Source organism: Lactuca serriola, chromosome 5 (assembly GCF_051521515.1).
Source record: "Lactuca serriola cultivar US96UC23 chromosome 5, Lser_US96UC23_V15, whole genome shotgun sequence".
In the NCBI taxonomy this organism is placed as follows: Eukaryota; Viridiplantae; Streptophyta; class Magnoliopsida; order Asterales; family Asteraceae; genus Lactuca; species Lactuca serriola.
In genome coordinates this window covers 335,903,914-335,926,288 of record NC_136412.1, presented here as the reverse complement: position 1 = coordinate 335,926,288, position 22,375 = coordinate 335,903,914, and the positions used below count along the sequence as shown (strand labels likewise).

General features: G+C 37.3%; 2 protein-coding genes across 2 annotated transcripts; one reads left to right on the top strand and one right to left on the bottom strand.

The window, feature by feature from the left end:
- The first annotated feature begins 14,793 nt into the window (after positions 1-14,793).
- Positions 14,794-17,478, top strand: LOC145052009 (vacuolar cation/proton exchanger 3-like). Its single transcript, XM_078999818.1, has 11 exons — positions 14,794-15,134; positions 15,209-15,276; positions 15,384-15,412; positions 15,656-15,852; positions 15,942-16,157; positions 16,241-16,372; positions 16,447-16,563; positions 16,654-16,707; positions 16,802-16,918; positions 17,008-17,098; positions 17,187-17,478. The coding sequence occupies exons 1-11, from the start codon at positions 14,883-14,885 to the stop codon at positions 17,252-17,254; spliced, it is 1,341 nt and encodes a 446-aa protein (XP_078855944.1). The 5' UTR covers positions 14,794-14,882; the 3' UTR covers positions 17,255-17,478.
- Positions 17,479-17,841: 363 nt separating this feature from the next.
- On the bottom strand, positions 17,842-20,894 carry DDB2 (damaged DNA binding 2). Its single transcript, XM_079003599.1, has 11 exons — positions 20,546-20,894; positions 20,332-20,422; positions 20,093-20,220; positions 19,861-19,983; positions 19,687-19,775; positions 19,470-19,590; positions 19,270-19,361; positions 19,033-19,162; positions 18,709-18,957; positions 18,421-18,617; positions 17,842-18,337 (listed from the first exon to the last, which is right to left on the bottom strand). Exons 1-11 carry the CDS (start codon positions 20,777-20,779, stop codon positions 18,106-18,108), a joined length of 1,686 nt encoding a protein of 561 aa, XP_078859725.1. The 5' UTR covers positions 20,780-20,894; the 3' UTR covers positions 17,842-18,105.
- Positions 20,895-22,375: the final 1,481 nt, after the last annotated feature.

Here is a 22,375-nt window from a genome sequence, read left to right as displayed (position 1 = left end):
CAAAGGTGGTTTGTGTGTTGGTAGTTTAAGGGTTTTCAATCAAACGTTTTTGTAAAAATAGTGTTGGCGTTTTTTTTAATGAGTATAATCTCCTTTGGTTTAAAGTCACTCTATTCATGGGATTGGTGGTGGCTTTACTTCTCATGGTGATATGTAGAAGAGGCGAAGATAGTAGGCATGTAGTCTAAAATTATTGGCTTGATAATTCATTATTCTCACTTGTGCAAAAAGGTAGGAGATCACTCCTTAACAAGCTTTTGGAAGGATATACGGATCAGAAATTCTTCTTTATGTCAAATATATCTTAGACTTTTTCAACTTGAAACAAAATCGTCTCGTTAGTGACAGATGATCTAACCAAGGTTGGATTTGGAATTGGCACAAAGTAGTGGGGGAATGTTAGGAACTCTTAAAACTCACAAATTTGTTGTTGGCCCTTGCTCAGTTTGTCCCATCTCAAAAAAGTGAATAAGTGGGTATGAGATTTAGATCCATCCGATGAGGTCTCATTAAGTACTATGCGACACTATATTGAATATGATACTTTAGATTCACCCCCATATTCTACACCATGGACTAGAGCTGTTCCTATAAATGACATACAACACAAAACAGCTAATCTTGCATTATATATATATATATATATATATATATATATATATATATATATATATATATATATATATATATATATATATATATATATATATATATATTATGCTTCAAATTGAATATTGCAATTTCTAAAACAAACTTACTCTACTTGGTAATATTTTAATTAAATTCGTTTTTTACTGATTGATAGTTGCAACATGGGGTGTTAATTTTGGTGTCATCACTTATCAACTTTCAATTAAATTATTTGGCTAATGAGGTAATGAATGACTATTTGTGTATTTACTATTCTTTCGATGTTCATTATTTCACATTCACCAAAATACCAAGAACCAATAAATTTCCACTAGCAGCTTCCTTTAATCGACCCTCGTTAAGTTTCCAACATATCATATCATTGCGAGAAAAAAAAATCTGTTTCATTTCAGACAAAAAAAAATCATTTTTTAATTATAGCATGTTTAACAAAAATAAACTTATTTGTTAAAAGCATAAAAGTAAATTATTTTAACTTACGATTTTTTTGGAAACGCCGGCAGAAAATTTTGTTAAAGAAAAAACAAGGGCCACAAGACCACGGCCACAAGACCACGCGAAAACAAAACAAAAAACAGCAAGCTAAAACCAGCACCAATTACATGACATTAAATGGATAGCAACACCAATCAACCCAATTACATTTTCTAAATTTATCTCTATGTTTAACCCATCCAAAGACAATCGAGATAATATTACCCACCACTTTAGAAGGAGAGTTACGGACCATCAAAAAAAAGTTGATCATTCCTGCTCTTTCAAATACACCAAAACTAACCATAAAGAATGGAAAGCAAGATCTTCATTGTTTTTGGGCAACGAGCGCAACTGACAGCAAAGGTCAAGACATCAAGAACTGTAGAGAAACCAGCAACAGGAATTGGAATGTTACATCACCTAAAAATCCACCATAGAACCTCCTTCACGAACGTGCAGTCCAAAAGCAAATGATCAGTAGACTCTGTATCATAAGAGCACATTTGACACATCGTAGAAGCAACACAAACTCCCCTCCGAGAAAGAGCCAAGGAGGAGGGGATACGGTCAAAACTGGCACGCCAAACAAAGCAAATGGTATGTTGGTGATTTTAGTGTCACCATGTCATTTTATGTATCTGGAATTAACATGTGAGCTAAGGGTCTTCTTATTTTCTACTCTAACATATGTACGGGGTTGGTGCGGAGTGCACACATGTATAAGATCGAATTTGAAGCTGGTTCGACGACTAGTCGGGGGTCCGAGGGCAGCGCCCCTGGGTCCGGGGTTTCCAAAAGGGCGCTAGTCGGGGGTCCAAGGGCAGCGCCCCTGGGTCCGGGGTTTCCAAAGGGGCAGCGCCCCTTTGGTGGGGTCTAGGGACAACGCCCCAAAACCTCCCCGAATTTTACATATGAGAACATAGTGGAAAATTCAATTTCTTGAGGGTGATTACGGTAAAACTAACGAAACTTGTTAGTTTTGGTAACCCTAAATCCTCATTAAATCCGGATTATCCTGACTTGCTTCAAAAGCAACTAATGACGGCCCAACCCTAATAAAACCCTAATCTCGTTTAATATATAAACCCTAAATCCTCATCAGCTCTCGTTTTCATCAAACTCTCATAGAATCTCTCTAGCAATTGGTTTACGATTTCTGTTCCTAGAATCGTAAGTGTTCGCTTGGATTATCCTAGACTGAATTTCTTGCAACCCAGGCATAAGGTAGAAATATCAGTTTGGAAAGTGTTCTCATGATCCAAGTTGGTATCCATATCTGCACCACAAACCCTACTTTTCCTACATGACATTGATGGGAACTAAATGCAAGCCGTAATCTTGGAATCGATGACTATCCGGAAGTCATGAACATAGAATATGCCGTCCCCAGAAAGCTTAAACACCCACGAGTTAGGAGAAGACGAAAGAGAAAAATCATTCAAGAGATCACCAAGATTGGTCAGGTCAAGCAGATCTCTAGGGAGGCAAGGTTTCCTCCTCCAAGCCTAAGAAATCCCACTCGAAGACAGTCTCTCATAAATAAAACAATATTTTCTTTTGTCCAGTGCAAAAAGATTTGGGAAACGAGAAGCAAGAGTACCATCCCCGATCTAATTATCAGTCCAGAACAAGGTCTCATTACCGAAGCCGATTTTACAAGAGAAAAGAGAGGAAAAATCAATCCCCAGCTCATGAAGAGAGTCCAAAATCGAAACCAGATTACACCAAATACCGAGCATGGAGCGCTTGGAGAGATTATTAATAGGTTTGCGGGCTATGTTGTGAATACCACAAATAACCCGATGCCACCAAGCGTTGGATTCGGTCTTTAACATCCAAATCCATTTATAGAGCATCGAAATATTGAGGCTTTAAAAGATCAGACTCCAAGGCCACCTGAATCCCTGGCAATAAGAGCATGATTCCACACTACCCAACATATTGTATGTGACATCCCCAAAATCTCGATAAGAAAAGACCGATTTCATTTATGCCTTTTAAAAATTTTCAGAGTAAATTCTTTTGATTTAAAAGAGTTGCGAAATTTGTTCCCAAAAAGCAAACATGATAAAATAGATTTTTATCAAAACATTTCATAAAGAAATATAATTTCATTTCATAATCAAAAATCGGGATGTCATGTTCCGATACATACCATAAAGCATAAACGATAACATTACAAGTCATTCAACAAATATATACATATACAGACTTGTAAACAAAACAACTTGATGATTCATCCATCTTATGCCCTTGCGCCACTTCCTGTAATACAAATAAACTGAGTGTGTCAGGCTTGGGAGCCTGGTGAGCATATAGGGTTTTCAACCCGCAATAAATAATTATATTTAGTTTCATCAACCAACAATAACCCGATTACCCATTTCCGTTATCCTCACTTTACGTCCCTAAAACAACATCTATCTCAAGGGACCTAATCTAGGATTTTCATCGGGACGAACATTACTGCTAAGGGGTTTCCTCAATAGTAGATGTCCTAAAGGCAACCATGAGGGGGATAGAGTACACCGGTGAACACATCGTTCACAACACCTACATGTTATGAGTCTGCTAGCGTTCCACAGGACTGTCTAGAAAGAGTCTGTGGTCGTTATCCATACTCCGCTGAATAACTAGATCAACAACAACAACATCGAGACCTCACATCTGTTTATCACACATCAACTATCTACCCATGTTCTACCCAACATATTAGTAGATAAAAATATATATATTTTTATGCATAGTTTAAAACCTGTATAGCATTCTCATTCAATACATATTCCAAACAACAGATGAGACACATACACATAACACGTATTTCATAGAGAATAAATCATATCTATGAGATAGAAGAAAGTGAATATACATTCACACATATAACAACAAAATATACACATAACACATATTTCGTATAAAATATTTCATAATTATGCGTTAGAAGAAAGTGACTACACACTCACTTGATCAGAAGATGATTGGACAGCACTACGACTTGTAGAAGTAGTATTCTTCGGTAGATTTGGAAGATCTTCACAAAAACCGGGCTCCTCACAGGCAGAGCTTCGGCTCGGGAATCTCACTTCTCGGGATCTTCGGGACTTCGGAACTTGCTTCATGACTCGGGAATGATACCAGAGCTTCGGGATATAATTAGCACGCAAACCAAGGTGAAAACTAGAGAGAAAGGAAGAAAAATGGCAAGGAAAATGGCTGATCTCGGTTTCTATTTATAGGGTGCAGGTTCTGGGATTACTTTGGGCGTAACTCCAAGTACGCTGGGCGTACCAAGCCTTACGCTGGGTGTACTCAACGTCACTGCATGCGTCACTTAGTGGCACTCGAGTATTCGTCAGGAAACTTGCACTCATCCGAGTACGCTTGGCGTACTCAAATTACGCTCGGCGTAATTTGACTCGTCAAACTTCAAAATTGCGTAACTTTGGCATACGAGCTCCGTTTTCGATGTTCTTTATATCCACACATAGGTCAGACCATATTTTACAACTTTCATTTAGACTCCGTCGGCTAATTTTGACTTTATTTTTATTATTTATTTTTAGTAGGCTAGGACAGAAAAACTTCGTTAGAAATTCATAACTTCTTCGTCTGACGTCCGTTTTCGTCTGTCTTTTCACTGTTGGACTACTATCGATGAGATCTTCAATTCTCGTTTAGAAAGTTTTGACTAAAACTCGCTCGATCTCAATTCGAACTTTTGGGTTGTCTACTGCTAAGCTGAAACTTCGAAAAATCATAACTTCCTCATACGAAGTCAGATTTAGGCGTTCTTTTTATGCACACTCTCGGTTCAACATTATCTATGTCTTTTGTGTTGATCACTAAGGGTAAATATCACTCCTTCGTAAATTCATTATTTACATCACGCTGTGCCACACCGGTTTTGTCGCGAAACTTCGACATGTCATAACTTCTTCGTTATAACTCGAATTTCAGTATTCTTTATATTTTCGGAAACCTCGAATCAACCACTACATCTTTGTGCATCAATATCGGGTTTATATTACATTTCATTTTTACGCTTATTTTTATTCTTGATTAAATCAAATCACATAATTAAGCAGATAAGCATAAAACACATAATTCGCGAATAATACATTCATATTATTTCAAATGGGTTACAAAGGTTAACTTAGGCTATTACATTGCTAAAAATGGAAAGCCCAGAAACACGAGCGTTACAATTCTCCCCACCTTAGGATGATTCCGTCCCCAGAATCACACATCTACAAACAAATGCGGATAACGACTCATCATGTCACTCTCCGTCTCCCAGGTGAGATTTGGCCCATTCGCATGTTTCCAATGGACAAGCACTAACTCAACCATCTTATGTCGCAACTTTTTAGTCTTTCGGTCAACGATTGCCTCTGGTTCTTCAGTCAACCTTTTGTTCTCATCGATTCTCAACTCCGAAAGTGGAATGATACCGGGAACTTCTCCCGTGAACTTCCTTAAATAACATACGTGAAATCTGGTATGAATCTCATTCAGTTCTTCTGGTAGTTCTAGCTTGTAAGCTTGGTTCCCAATCCTTTGAAGAACTTTAAACGGTCCAATAAACCTCAGACTTAATTTTCCTCTTTTACCAAATCTTATAAGTCCCTTCCACGGCGAGACTTTAAGCAAAACGGAATCTCCAACTTCAAAAGTCATCGGTCTTCGCTTGTTGTCAGCATAGCTCTTTTGACGATCCTGAGCGGCTAACATTCTCTCTTTAATTATTTTCAACTTTTCAGCAGTTTGATGGACTATCTCCGGTCTTATAAACTGCTTTTCCCCGGCCTCAAGCCAACAAGACGGCGTACGACACTTTTGTTCGTACAAAGCTTGATAAGGTGCCATCTTGATGCTCGAGTGGAAACTATTATTTTAGGAAAATTCTACCAAAGGTAAATGTTAATCCCAATTACCTTGGAATTCCAAGGTACATGCTCTCAGCATATCTTCAAGTGTTTGTATTGTTCATTCGCTCTAACCATCAGTCTGTGGATGGTAAGCTGTACTTAAACACAACTTGGTACCCAATTCCTCTTGTAGACTTTTCCAAAATCATGAGGTGAAACGGCTGTCACGATCTGACACAATCGTTAACGGAACACCGTGAAGCCTCACAATTTCCTTCACGTAAGAATTCGCAAGCTTTTCCATTGACCACTTCTCATTGGCTGCTATGAAATGTGCACTCTTAGTGAATCGGGCAACGACCACCCAAATCATGTCGTGACCACTTTTCGTTCTGGGCAATTTAGTGACAAAATCCATAGCAATGTCTTCCCATTTACCCATAGGTAAAGGCAAAGGTTCTAAACTCCCGTATGGTTTCTGATGTTGTGTCTTGACTCTAACACAAGTCACACACTCGGCCACATACTTTGCAACATCAAGCTTCATCGTCGGCCACCAGTAGTAGGGTTTCAGGTCCCTATACATTTTAGTGCTACCAGGATGAATCGAGTAGATGGTCTTGTGAGCTTCTTCCATCAGAAGATCTCTGACTCCTCCTGTCCCAGGTCTCCAAATCCGATCTTGGAACACCTTCAGTCAATGACTGTTTATACCGAACACCAACGTTTTGCCCAAACGTTCCTCCTTTCGGTCATTCTTCTCAGAAGCTTCCTCTTGAGCTTTCTTTATAATTTCCACAATGGTTGAGACAAATTCTATTCTCAACGCTCTTGGCCTCTTTCTTTCAAGATTGACTTTCCGACTGAGAGCATCAGCAACAACATTAGCTTTACCGGGATGGTAAAGTATCTCACAGTCATAGTCTTTAAGTAATTCTAGCCAGCGTCGTTGCCTCATATTCAATTCCTTATGACTAAAGAGATATTGGAGACTCTTATGATCAGTGGAAAGTTTGCACTTCGTACCATAGAGGTAATGCCTCCATATTTTCAGAGCAAAAAGCTACCGCTGCCAACTCCAAATCATGAGTCGGGTAGTTCTTTTCATGCTTTTTCAACTGTCGAGATGCATACGCGATTACCTTATCTCTTTGAGTCAAAACACAACCCAATCCAACCCCAGACGCATCTCTATGAACAACGAAGTCTTCAACTCCATCGGGTAGAGATAAAATCGGTGCCTCGCATAACTTCTTCTTTAGCAACTTGAAAGCTTATATGTGCTTATCATTCCAAGCATAAACAGCTCCTTTGTGGGTCAAAGTTGTTAATGGACTATCGATCTAAGAAAAGCCCTTGATAAACCTTCGGTAATATCCGGCTAATCCCAAAAAGCTTCAGATCTCCATGGGACTCTTCGGTTGCTCCCACTTTGTCACAGCTTCAATCTTTGTCGGATCAACCATTATACCTTCTTGGTTGACCACGTGACCCAAGAATTGGACTTTTCTAATCCAAAAATCACATTTGGAGAACTTTGCATACAACTTCTCCTTCTTCAAGACTTCCATCACTTCTCGCAAGTGTCTGCCATGCTCCTCTTGGATTTTCAAGTAAATCAGAATGTCATCTATGAACACTATCACATATTTATCAAGGAACGGATTACAAACCCTGTTCATTAAATCCATGAATGCTGTTGGAGAATTGGTTAGTCCAAACGACATAACCAAGAACTCGTAGTGTCCATATCGCGTTCTGAATGCAGTCTTCTCTATATCCTGCTCTTTCACCTTTAGCTGATGATATCCTGACTTCATGTCGATCTTTGAAAAATAACTTGAACCTTGTAGTTGATCGAACAAATCATCAATCCTCGGCAACTGATATCTATTCTTTATTGTTGCCTTGTTCAGCTCTCTGTAATCGATGCACATTCTCATATTTCCATCTTTCTTCTTCACGAATAACACCGGAGCTCCCCAGGGTGATGAACTAGGTCTATTGAAACCTTTGTCCAATAATTCCTGAAGTTGCATCATCATCTCCTTGATCTCCGTCGGTGCTAATCCATAAGGTGCTTTTGTTATAGGCGTCGTCCCTGGTAACAAGTCTATTCTAAACTCCACTTGTCTATCAGGTGGTAATCCGGGAAGATCTTCGGGAAATACTTCCGAATAATCACACATGACAGGAATGCTCCACAACTCCTTTTTCTCCTTCTTAGCATTGATCACAAATGCTAGATACGATGTACATCCTTTGGCCAAACACTTTCTGGCTTTCATTAGAGAAATTAATAGACAACTAGGATTGAATCTACACGTTCATAGGTCGACATAGGACGAAAGTTAGACTTTAACACCTATACAATGTGGATTAAGAACCCCTAAATTGGTTGTAGTCTCAAAATTTAGAAAACAAAGACCGATAATGATAAGTAGATATCAAGGGAGGATGATGACTAGGACAATCATTAAATGGTTATATGTCCTCAGGACCACCAAAGGATTGATTGTGAGCCTTCGAGCCCGGGGGATGATGACCAGAGCGATCTGGCATCGAAATCCTAGTATTTGGATAAGCGTCACGACTTATCGTGAACGAATTGCTCAAACAATAGTTCTACCTCGATGTGGGTAATGTAGTTAGAACCTTGTGAGACGGCTAGTAGGCGACCTTATGTTCATTATAATCTAGTAGACAGGAAAACCTTATTATGAGTCTGTCACCGATAATAAAGTACTGGTTCTAGTGTTTTCAAGCCAGTAAACCCATTATAGTAATTGTGATTAAAATTATGGATGTTAGAACACCTGAACAATGCCTAAATAACATTTTTAGTCAAGATTTATGTATATTTTAAGGATATTTTGTAATATTTTTAGAGACATGTTCCTAAAAGTGAATTCTCTTAGGATGTTATAGATAAATTTCCGTAGTTAAGCACTTTATATCGAGTTGACTGTGTCAGGATTTCACGTCTGAAGGCGATCGTCAATCGTAGCATGTAATTTCTTGAGGCACAAACTGATGAATTCCCGATTTTGGAAGACTTCACAAGGAGTTGGCATGTACGTCTACAGTAGAAAACAAATTTCTACGGCCGACTAAGTATAGATGGACAAAGCTACTGTGGCAACACAAGTTAGATATTAGGTTAATCTCATGAAACCCCAATAGGATTGTATAGGAATTTTCTTAAGGTGCACTCAGAGTAGCATTCCGGGGGACGAAATCTCTATAAGTGGGGGATAGTTGTAGCACCCCATTTTTCACCTTATAGTATAAACAACCAGTCACGTAAATAGTAGTCTTTGATTGAAGACTATTTAGGATAAATAGTCTTGAAAAAAGTCGTAGTGATCGCAAAACTGAGAGTGTAAGTATAGAGAATGTCCAAATCTAACTTCATAAGAGGAAGTTATGATTCTTAAAAGTTTTAGTGCATCAGGGTACAACACAAAAGCCGAAATAGAAATCGGTAGATTGTTAGAAAAATAATCTAAATGAGAGTTGAAGATCTCGTAATATGATTTCGTCGATATAAAGACATTCGAGAATGGAATCCATATGAGAGAGTTATGATTTTTATATGGGCTTTAACAGTCTAAGCCTATTAAAAATATAACTTTAAAATTAAAGTGAGAATTAGCCGACGGAGTCTAAACAAAGTTGTAGATCTCGTTGATATCTACGCTGGATATAAAGAACATCGAAAACGGAGCCCGTATGAAGAAGATATGGATTATACAAAATCCACGTTTTTCACGACGCACACAAATAGCGTGGTGTGCACCTTCTAGAAGGTGCAATGTGGACCACATGGAATTTGACACGTTGCAAGAAGTGGATGGATCCATGTTACTGTAACGTCCCAAAATATGACCCAAAAATTTCATTTTTAAAATTCATAAAACGGTAATCTAAAAAATTGTCATACAACCAAAAAGACCAAAGTGTATCACTACAACACAAAATATCAAAGTAAACCTCAAAATGCGGAATAGAGTGGTGTGTGCTCTGCCATCATCCCGGGCTCTTCCTTTTTGAACCAGAAGTACATGAAACATAAATTGATAACCATAAGATCAAAGCTTAGTGAGTTTCCCAAACTATCACATACCATACATAATAAACACATACCGAGCCCCCACTTGGCATCGAGTCCCACCGGCCTCGGGCCCCGCTCGGGTTACAGGGCATTCATTCATTAGGCCCCACCTGACATTGGGCCCCTCTTAGTATACATATAAACATATAAACATATCATCATTCTAACACGTACGATAAATACAAAGTCAATAACATACAATACAATCATCTGCCCTCGTCCGGCATCGAGCCCTGCTCGATATACATACTAGCACATAACACGTGCAAGAGTCACGCAAAAATATAGCATCCTAACATAATAATCATCGGCCAACATTAATGCCTTCGACCTGTTAAACCCAGTGAGGAAACTCACCTCGGACTGTTGAATCTCACAAACAAACTCACCTCAGACTTACACTAAGAGTCCAAACTAGGGTAAAAGACTTTTTTACCCTTTACGTAACTTGGCCCAAAGCCAAACCCCAAGCCAACTATCCAAAAGTACCAAAATCCAAAATGATCACCGAAGGCGCAAATATGGCCCAATTTTCCAAATTGGGCCCAAATCCCTTCATGAGCCTTGAACCAAAAGAGCCCAATAAAACAAGATCAACAAAAGAAAAATAGAATTCTGATAGCCCAACAAGCCCTAGACTCCTAAGGTCCAACATGGGCCCAATACCGTAAAGCCCAAAACTCCGAAGCCCACTGCTGCGTATGTGGGGCGTACTCAGCTCGTACACTTAGCGTACACACTGTGGGGCTTGTACACACAGTGTACTAGCTTATACGCCCAACGTACTACCCAGTTGGCTAACTTTCAACATTAAGCTCTTATTCGGTTAAGAATTCAACCTAACTCTTAGATCTGCCTTCCTTAAGGTGACTTATCACGTAAAGTTGGCAACTTTACGTGCATACGTGGCTTAATGAGGCTCTAGAGCTCAAAAGAGCTTAACAAAGGGTCTTAACACATGCATGAATCCATAAACACCTCAAAGCTTGCATTTTTATGGACAGAGGGATCAAAAGAACCCTAGATCTACCATTAATCACTTCTGGAGTGAATCTAGAAGCTCAACAATCACTCCAAGGACTTCAAAAAGCACAAAATAGCACACAACTAGATCTAGCATCATAGATTAGCAAGTTGTGAGATTTTTACCTCAAAAGACTAGCAAATGATGATCTAATCTCGGATCCTCAAGCTCCAAGCACAACTCCAAGTGGTCCACTTCTTTTTCTCCTTCACAAAGCACCAACAAACACCCTTTATGGCTCAAAACTCTCAAGAACTCACTAGGGTTTCGAACTCTGGACAAGAGAAGGTGGAGACTATCTAAACATGACCAAATGAACCTATCTTAAGGCATAAATAGGGTGCAATACCCTAGAAGTTAGGGTTTCATAATCCATACGTACTCCACGTACGCCCAACGTGTGTGGACTGAAACTGAATGCACGTTTAAGAATGGGGATAGTATGTTAAACGTACCACCTTGTACCCCCCCCCCCCCCCCGCGTACTAGCTTAAGGACCAATTTTGCAAACTTTTTAAATAAGAGGCTAAATATGAAACTTACCAAATTCAAGTGTTACAGTTACCCTAGTGTGCGGCGCGCACCTATGATGCACGATGCACATCCTTACTATAAATAGAGTGCTTCGGCTTCATTTGTTTCTCACTCCTTTTTCACTTAAACTCTCTCTAGAAACCTCCACCCCTCGAGTCCGAACTTTCTGGGTTTTTGGAATGCTTTAGCGAAGTTCTGAGGCAGTGAGTCGAGCAAATAAAAGTGCTCGGTATCGAGGTCCTCCCCACAACTTTTTGACTTTTCACCTATGAATCTATGTAAGTGAAACTACGTTTACTAGACTTTTAGGATAGGTCATATTTATAATTATAACATATAGTCGTTATTAGGAACCTATAAATACTAGATTCGTTAATAATTCCAGCTATAATGCTGATTGATCTACTTACGGGGGAGGTGTCTAGAATGGTCATGTTGGCTTGGTTGCTAGATTTTAGAAAGGCTATATGCTAAAATGGTCATGCCTCCCAACTGTCCGGATTGGATGATCCTTATTTGATAAAACTCTCGGTATTCATTAGGATTAGTGAAGGATCTAGTTTTCATTACCAGATTGCCATAGGAATTAATATGTTAAATAATTATAGGTTACTACTTGTTCGGTGCGTTATCCGTCAATTGGATCGTCAGTAGAATCACTTAGATAATTGTCAATCTTCCGAGTTATTGTCAAGGTGAGTTCATCTCACTATATTATGTATTCTAGTATATATCCATGTATGTTAGGATACAGGATGCAGTAGAGTAGAACCCACAGTGTAGATTATATGTGCTTGTATTGGTAGACTTGTTAGATTGTTGCTTGTAATGTTCATTATGTATGTGGTCAGTTAAGGGCTGAGGCATTCTTGTTTCGTGCGGAAGGCTAAGATACTGGCAAACTAGCTTTATGCTAAAGGCCAAAGGCAAGGTGACGACAATAGCAACTTAAGTGATTGTGAGCCGGATAACGACAATAGCAACTTAAGCGATTGTGAGCCTAGATACTCGACGTATGCATGTATATGTGTTGTGATATATGGTATATTGGGGGAACTCACTAAGCCTAGCGCTTACCCAGTTGTTACATATGTTTTCCAGGCACTTCATTGGTTCGTGAGAAGGGCAAGGTTCGATTGTACATACGCGCATTCGCAATCATGTTTCTGCAAATGTAAATGTACTCTTATATGAATTAATAAATAAAAATGAAAAATTTTGGATTGAAAGTCGGGACGTTACAACTAACTTTTCAGCTAGTCTACAAATAGGCCTTAAAAATTTGTCTCGTTAGTTTTAGGTAGGTGTTAGTAGGGATGAGTTTTTTAATAGAACCAAAACCCGTTAGAATAAATTAATGGTATTCTTTATGGTTGCCGGTTCTCCAGTCCATCCTTTTTGGTTTTCGGTTCAGGTACCAAACACCTTCTTAGATAACACACTTCCTAATAGAACTGAATCGGAACCTGAACCGGTTGGAACTATTTAGTCTGATTCTCGGTTCCCTGTTCACTCCTTAATCAGTATTCAGTTATTCCGGTTCCGAAACCAGTTACATCCCCAATCGTCGTGTTTGTCAATGATTTGTTTCTTTAATTGATTTATAGAGTATATTATAGTTTTAGTCCGTGTGGACTGTGGTTTTTACAAATCTACACTTTTCGTCTCAGTTTATCAGTTTTAAAGGATGTTTGGCAAAGATTATTTAAAATAACTTTTAACTTTTTAACTTATAGCGATATTAAAACGTAGTTTTTAAAAAAAGTGTTTGACTAAACTTATCCGGTATCAAAACGCTATAAGCTTATTAACTTATACCGTATGTTTTTGTCTCGATGTAGGTTTAGGTTAAATTGTGTGTTTGTCAATTTTTTTGAATGGTGAAATAAGGAGTTTTTGACAAGGAGTAAATAATTTATCAAAAAATAACTTATTAAAGGTTGCAAACAATTATAAGCTATTTTTTAAAAAACTTTTATCCAAACATTGTTTTTGACTTATACAAATATAGAACCGATAATAAATCAAAAAATCATTTTTTAAACTTTGACAAACACCCTCTTTTCCAATTTTGACACTGGTGGGTAGAGGTGAGCAAAAACCGCACTGCAACTAAAATTAATCGTAAAAACCGTATAAACCGCAACCGCAATAAAAACCGATGGTGAGGTTTTCTGTTTTTCAAAAACCGTAAATTTACGGTGCGGTGCGGTTATTAGTTTTCAAAAACCGCAAAAAACCGCACCGCACCGCATATATTATATACAATTTTTTTATTAATTTTTAATATATTAAATATTAAAAAGACAAGTTTCATGGATGAAAGATGGATAAAATACTAGAAGACGAAAATGTTGATTTTTTGTTATGTTTAACCTTGAAAAATGATGAAATTAGACAATTTTATGATATTTATTGTTAATTAGTATTGATTTGATGTTTTTAAAATATTAGTTGTTTGTGATATAAATTAATTGTCTTATACCTTATGATTTTTTTTATTATTATTATAAGTAATATATTTGAACTCTTAAAAAACTATGATTAAAAACTCATAAAATAACTGCACTAAATCCATGCGATTAATAGTCGCAACACAAAAAAACAAAACCGCACCGCAAAAATAATCGCATCAAGTGGTTTTGAAAATGGATTAACCATATTTGCGGTTAGTGGTGAAGTTTTAACTAATAACCGTACCGAACTACACCGCTAACCTTAACCGGCTAATAACCGTACCGAACTACACCGCTAACCTTAACCAGTGGGCTTTGGCCTTCCTGTAGCCACCGTTGCAGGGAATATATAACAGATTATAAATTGGATATTTTGTTTGAGGATCGTTTAAACAAAAAAATCAAAAAGTCTTCTACAACCTGAACCGATTAAAATATGAAAAGTGAAATCATTCTGACCAATTTCGAACCAAAAAATATAAATAAATAAAAAAACAAAAATCATACTAAAAGTTCAGAGTTCGAACTTAATTCAATACGTAAAGTTAATCATTATTTTTCATATCAAAAGGCATGGAAATATGGAATATCCTCGGTTGACTCCAATCAATATTTGGAAAGTTTTTATTGCTCCACGTGGCATCCGACGCCTATAACGTCTCGCCCTCCTCACCAAACTTCCGTGAGCCTCTCGATATCGTCGCGGCCGGCAGCACCACCATCTTAAGGCGGAGCTGAGTGTGAACAAACTGCTTATAATGGGTTCATTGGCGACATATGATATGGAGAATGGAGACATTCTGAAAACTATTCAGGTCGTGAAACCGGAGAAATCAACGACGTCGACGTCGACGTCGTCCTCCGATGTTACGCGGGATATTCATGTTCGATTTCGGATTTTGAGAATGTTCATAGCAAATGTTCAGGAAGTAATGTTCGGAACAAAGCTCTCTGTGCTTCTTACGGCGATTCCGTTCGCTTTTGTAGCGGAATTTTACGATGTCGGCGGCGTAAGTTGTTTATGTTTAGTGTATGATATCTTCTTCATCTGAATCTGATACTGATAGGTTTACGTTTTCTGTAGCCATGGGTTTTTGCTCTGAGTTTGATCGGACTCACTCCACTTGCAGAACGAGTTAGCTTCCTCACCGAGTAAGTATCCATAAAATTAACAAATAATTTTGAAATCATAATTATTACCCGGTGTATAAACGCTTTAACACCTGTTCTTATTTTTCAAATCCCTACAAACTCGAAAGACAAATTGCATACTTCACTGGTCCTACAGGTATATATCTTAATCAGTTCCAGTCATTTACTCCATTTTCCTGCAACCTTTTGTCTATTTGTGGTTTCATATCGTTTTCCGTTTCTATAATTTCTTTCTATCTAAAGAGGGATTTTGATGAATCGTACAATCATAAACAGTTATTAACAAATTAATGGCAGGAATGACGAATTTTATTAGCAAATAATCGGAAAAATAGGAAATTCTCATATCTCCAATTGAAAATTTGTCTTGTAATCGCAGTGGGAGGGCTCCTTAATGCAACATGTGGTAATGCAACAGAGTTGATAATCGCATTGTTTGCTCTTCATCAAAGGAAGATTCATGTGCTTAAATACTCTCTTTTGGGTTCCATTATTTCAAACCTCCTTCTTGTTCTCGGCTCATCTCTCTTTTGTGGAGGCATAGCCAATCTCAATAAAGAACAAAGATTTAACAGAGTAAGAACATCATTCATTCTTCAAAACCTTCTTTCATTGGTAACTATAAAAACATGAACTTATTTCACCTTTTCATGATAAACAAACAGAAGCAAGTGGACCCAAATTCTTCATTGTTACTGTTGGGTTTGATCTGCCAGATTCTACCATTGCTGTTTAGATATGTTGGCAATGAGCCTGCTGAATTGGCTACTGCTTCAGCTCTTGAGTTGTCTAGAGCAAGCAGTATTGTGTTGCTTCTTGCATATGCTGCATGCCTATTCTTTCAGTTGAAAACTCATACCCAATTCTTTGAACAACAACAGGTTCATCTTCATCATATCATTTGATTGTTATATTGACATTTTGACATCCAAAATCAAATGATATTATGCTTTAATTTATGTAGGAGGAAGGTAGCGATGAGGAGGTGAGAGAAGAAGAAGGGGCAGTGATAGGATTTTATAGTGCATTTATATGGTTAATCACAATGACAGTGATCATAGCCATTTTGTCTGAGTATGTTGTGGACACCATTGAGGTATGCATTGTTAGCTTGTACAGTACAAGTGAGTAATGCGTTATCTCTACATCTAATTATACCTTGTGGATTAGGTTGCATCAGATACTTGGGGAATTTCTATGAGCTTTATTAGCATAATCTTATTGCCAATTGTGGGAAATGCAGCAGAACATGCTGGTTCAATTATATTTGCCTTCAAAAACAAATTGGTAAGACATAGTAATCAGTGTCATCGTTGTAACATAGTACGACATGTTTTGTCCTGTGGTGTAAAAGTTATGTTGTGAATGGTCATGCAGGACATATCTTTGGGTGTAGCAGTGGGGTCCGCGTCTCAAATATCAACCTTCTTGGTAAGACATAAGTGTAACACAACCTAAGCATATAGTACAACTCATCAATGCATTTATGAAGATCTCATGTTACATTTTGTGGTAACCCTTGCAGCTTCCTTTGTGTGTGATTGTTGCTTGGATAATGGGAATCCCGTTGAGTCTTGATTTTGGAGTTGTTGAAACTGGTTGTCTTGCCTTCTCGATTGTCCTTACAATCTTGACTTTGCAGGTTTTACCTTTTACCCCCTTCATCTTTTGTAGTATTTACAAATAAAAGAAAATTTTAGTTGAATACATAAAATGTGTTTGTGTATACAGGATGGAAGTTCACACTACTTGAAAGGACTGATGCTTGGGCTTGCGTATGTAGTAATTGGAGCATGCTTTTTTGTTCAAAAAGTTCCCTCTGGTAAGTGCTTTATATATATAACATCTCTTCTATTCAATTATTTGCTTCTAATTAATATTAATATTATTTCAAATTAATGTGTTCACAGACCAATCGAATACTAATGATTTGGGGATTCTTCTTTCATCTGCAAAACTTGGGAGTTCATCAAGTTAATTTTTGGAGTGAGTAGGTAGCCATGTAGACATGTAGTCCTGCTTCAGTATGACGTCATCAGTGGGCTGAAAGGTGAAAAGTATTTATGCTGAAAAATGAGGCTTTGGAAACATGATATTTTAGATTTTAAGCCCATTATAGGATTTTTGTGTTTGTCTCACTCTCACGTCACATCTAGTTTTTGTATTTGAAATTAGTGGCAAATCAGTTTTCCATTTTCAGAATTTTAGTTGTTGGATAGTAATAAAGTCTTTTTCTAGTATAATAAACATTTTCAAGTGTTTAGATAATAAAAATGATTATCAACTTATAATAAACAGTTTTTTTAAAGCTTTAAAGTTGCTTCCTTCTAGCTTACTTGAAAGTCTTGTTAACCTAATTGATGAAATTTTATTATGCATAGAAACCAATTTACCATTTAGTCATTTACCACTCAGTTATCTCTAGAAAAACCATGTTTTGTAGATTTGTTTTTCTTTTTACGTGACCAACAACAAAGATACCAATTTACTCTTTTACCCATGTCATTTTTAGTCAATTTACATATATAAACAAAATCTGTTTAACACACTAAAAACAACTTATCATCAAAAGAATGCTTGCATCCAATACAATACAAGTATTTTTCAAAATCAAGTCCAAAATATGTAAACCCTTGTATCAAATGAAGACTATGTTACACCTATTCTTTATAATAACCAAAATTTTGCATTCTTATATTAGTAATCAAGAACACAAAGCTAGCATAGCATGCAATGAGAATCTAAAAACATAGGCCAAAACCCAAAAGGAGACTATTATAGTTAACACTAGTATTAACCATCAAATTTACACATACATAACCACATCTTTCAAGATTTTTTCTTCTTCTTCTTGCTGCTGCTACATGGAGTTGTTACCAAAATGGGTTTTTTAGATTTCGACTTTCCATTCTTGCCTTTTTTACTTGAGAAATCATCACCTGAATCATCATCATCATCATCTCGAAACTTGCTATTTTTTCTATCACAAACAACAATTTTTCTCTCATCCTTCTCTAGCACCATTTCTGACTTCTCCTTAGGCCTCCAAATAAATAGTGACCTAAAACACCACGAAACAGCAGCCCACTTTCATTTATTTATTTCCATTGAAAAAAAAAGATGAAGAAATTCCAAAGAACAAACCTTGAACTACCAGATGCTAACACATCATCACGTGGATGCAATTTGTTGACTGGAGTAATTGTAGTTATGTTAGGGTCCATGACCTCAGCAACTAATTGACCTGTGCTAATATCTATAAAATCAATAGGATGCAAAGCCAATCCATTATAATTCTCACTAATGTAACGCCCAACAACCACAAGTGACTCTGATGGATCCTACATTTTAAAAAAAAAAAAATTTAAATTACTTTCCCTATTTCTATGAATAAATAATCTGATGGATAAAATAAAGCATATCTGATATCACCTTTGGGTCCCACTCGGCTCGAAATGGAGTCAAGTGTCGATTAAAATCATGACTGTGTACAATTTCACGACTTGGTGTTTCCAAGTTTCCAAAAATAGAATCCCACACGCGAATTCTATTATCTATTGATGTTGTCACTATTTTGCTTCCACTTATAGGAGAAAAATAAGCAGAGTTGACCACACGTTTGTGTGGAAGACTTTGAAGACAAGATTCAGCTTCTAAACGACGAATATCCCATATACGAGCCTAATATTCACAAACATATAAAAATAAAAATAAAATAAAATAATCAAGAAAATGGTAAAAGGTAAGAAAGTTTACAAAGTGATCATTTCCACAACTCAATAGAAGATCAGGCTGAAAAGGGTTGCAGTGAAGTCCCACAACTTTGGTTCCTTTCTTATGGATCAGAATCGAATTTCCTTTTTGAGAATTTGATCGAGTGTCCACCCTATATTTAAAAAAAATTAAATCTTGCATCAATGTAAGCTAAATTTAGTACAAGCATCAAGATTTAAGAAGGAAGATTGGGTTAATGTATGAACACTATGAACATACAAGTGTAAGAATCCGAAATTATCTGCAACTAGCACAAGACCTTTTTCTGCATTCAAGTCCATTCCATACAGCATTGTCCAACTGTTGGGTCCCTATGTAGATCATCAAATATTTAATCAAGATTCAAGAGTTAAGACAACAGATCATGCTTTCAAACATTCATAATACCAAAATGATTAGAAAAAAAATTACAGAAATACCTGCCATCCATTAGGGTTGAGGTCCATTAATGGTGTAGATAAACCAGTCTCCAAGTCAGTGCAACTCATGGTTCCATCTGAAGATGCTGCATAAACTGTTCCATCATTTGCTGGACTAAACCTGCACATTAGTTATATCATGTTTAATGCAGAAAGAATGAATTAATAGAGAGTTAATGAAATATGGGGACAAATAAACAAGTATGAAGTAACTTACTTCATATTGTTGAGTAGGCAGCTATGTATGTTTCCATATACAGTCTTCTCATGCACCTTACCAAAATCCCAAACTCCTAGTTGTCCTTTCTTTATGAGAAAAAAGTTATGGAGATGAGAATAAGAACAATATGATTAAATCCAATTGACAGCTATACAAGATCTTATCACTAACCTTGTCACCTGATAAGAGAATGTTGTTATTGGTTGGATGGAACTCCAAGCATGTAACTCGTCTGCTATGGTATCTGATTACTGCACAATTCACTTCATCTGGGATCACAAATTCTGGTTTTATCTATTGTCAAGAATTTAGCGAACATGAACACAATGAGAAAGGGGAACTACGATTATTGGTTTTGATTAAATGGAATAATTATAAGATGAAACGAAGCCAACAAGCTTACAGAAGGAACTCTATGGCGAACTTGGCGTTCGAATACATAATCCAAAGAGTTGTTTGTGCGTTTGCGAGAAGCTGGAATAACCCCAAACTCCATAGCTACTCGGTGAGGACAATTAACCGTTGTGTGACCTTCAAAATGCAAGGAAACCAAAATCATCAACTAATTTTTGCCCAATTAAGAGATACGTCTTACTTATTACAATTGACTGACGTGTAATTCAAGTTGAATGAGAAAAATACCAGGCAATTTGCAGAGGAAACATGGTTTCATCGGGCAATCGATGTAAGTAGGTCCTTGAAACCCTGCTTGATGACCCGTTCTTTTACATACCTAGAAAAAACACAGAGCATATACATAAATACACTCACAATACTACAGAACAAAAAACCCTAACACATGAAGAGATATAATGTTGAAGAAGAGTATCGAATGTCGAGGGTTGTTACTTGTTACCTTGCAGACTTTCTTAAGACTGATAGTAATAGGCGCCTTCCCTTTCTTATTGGCTGCAGACGAAACTTCAGCCTCTTTACCTTTTTGCTCCTCGTTGTCGTCTTCTTCTTCTTGATCATCTGACTCAACGACGTCGTCCTCTACCTCTTCTTCGTCGTCTGAACTTTTCTCGGTGTCGGAGTCCCTCTCAATAACCACCTCCGGGAACGACGTTCGTCTTGCTCGAGCCGACATTCTCAAAGATCACGTAGATGGATACCCAGTTCGGGCGTATGTGTTTGTGTGTGCAAATGGAACTGAAGCAGGGAAAACATAAGGAGGACGGAGGGTATGCGAGCCGACAATTGAAGGGGGCAGCTGATGAACAATGATATTACAAATATATCCCTGTGTGGCGAGATGGTTGGATGTCAAGGTAGGGGTAATTTAGACATTTGTTGGATAACTGGCGGGAGACTACGTGGCATGTTATCGGCCGGTATTGGGGCAACTTTTCCAGCGTGAGTTTCCGGCGCTGTTTTCTAAATGATCGTGGGTTTATGAAAAGGCCGACGAGGGAACGGCCCATGAACACGTTGGACCCGATCTCCAATTAATAATTAGATCCGGAGGAGATATCGTGTTGTCTCAGGTTTTATGAAACATTAAACGAGTTGAATTATTTGGTTTTTAGTTTTATTCGTATAATTTTGCGGGTAGCGAGTTAGCGGGTTTACATTGTTACCCATTTAGTTTTTGCATCTTGTTGTGATAACATGTGTACATAAATTGATTGAATTACTTACAAAACCCCGTTTATTTCATATCAAAAGGATTAGTCGGTTGTGATAATTTTTGTCAAGTCTATTGACAACTTAACATTGTCTTTGTTCCTTCGATTCTCTCTTGTTTTGCCCTACCATGATTGCACGCTCTCTTTGTTCATGACATAACAATAGCATGTTACTATTTCCTTTAACCATCATTTCAAGAGAGAGAGGGGGGGGGGGGGGGGGGGGGAGAGGGGGGGATATGGTTCTAAACCCAATCCTATCATTACTTGATGGATTTGTGTTTAGGTTATTACATTAGTCATAAACCTTAGAATTTCAACTTATGATCATGATTTTTTCAAGCTCTCTCCTAATGAATTCTATGACCATTTGTTGTAGTTTTGTTGCACTAAATCCTATAAGGATGCATAAACCGGAGGAAATGAGATAATCAAGTTTTGAATGTTTTTGATTAAGGATTCAATGCTAGAGTGATAGACCTCAACTGATTTCAAGCATAGAAATATGTAAATGATGGTCTAGCTTATGAATTGATATATTACAAGTGAATTAGGTGCAAACACATGAAAGATCACTTGGTCCATAAGTGGTTTTAGGGATTGTTTAGCCATAAGGGCAAAAAGAGAATTTAGAAGGTGAAATAATGATTTCCATGATTAGATTGAGCTACAAGAATTGATTGGATATAGAATACAGTTTTATGCATCAATTGTGGTCAAATTGTAGCTTGTATTGATTAAAGAGGCTATATGGTTCATTAGTATGCATTTTGAACATTTAGAGCAATTATTTTCATTAGAAAGGTTTAACGATCAATGAACACAAAATCATTATGATGAACATAATAGATTAAGTCAAAAGCTTATGAATGTCTAAATACTTTATAGTGATGTCTGGAAACCTATAGTGGTTGTACAAAGGACTTCCATTAAGAACCCCAAGTATTGTTGCATAAGTGAATGGTCAAAAAAGGAGTAAAAATTAGACAATGTAATATATTATATAAACGCGGCGCGTTCATAAAAGAACGATATGTGTAACGAAAGTGTGATACCAA

Bases quoted from the DNA above. Each gene is read 5' to 3' on its own strand.
- LOC145052009 (XM_078999818.1), top strand. From the start codon at position 14,883: ATGGGTTCATTGGCGACATATGATATGGAGAATGGAGACATTCTGAAA. The intron at 15,277-15,383 runs GTAAGTATCCAT...CAAACTCGAAAG, and splicing joins CGAGTTAGCTTCCTCACCGA to ACAAATTGCATACTTCACTG. The intron at 16,708-16,801 runs GTAAGACATAAG...TAACCCTTGCAG, and splicing joins CTCAAATATCAACCTTCTTG to CTTCCTTTGTGTGTGATTGT.
- DDB2 (XM_079003599.1), bottom strand. From the start codon at position 20,779: ATGTCGGCTCGAGCAAGACGAACGTCGTTCCCGGAGGTGGTTATTGAG. The intron at 19,984-20,092 runs GTAAGCTTGTTG...TCTTGACAATAG, and splicing joins TTCGCCATAGAGTTCCTTCT to ATAAAACCAGAATTTGTGAT. The intron at 18,338-18,420 runs GTTTGTTCTTTG...GTGGTGTTTTAG, and splicing joins TTAGCATCTGGTAGTTCAAG to GTCACTATTTATTTGGAGGC.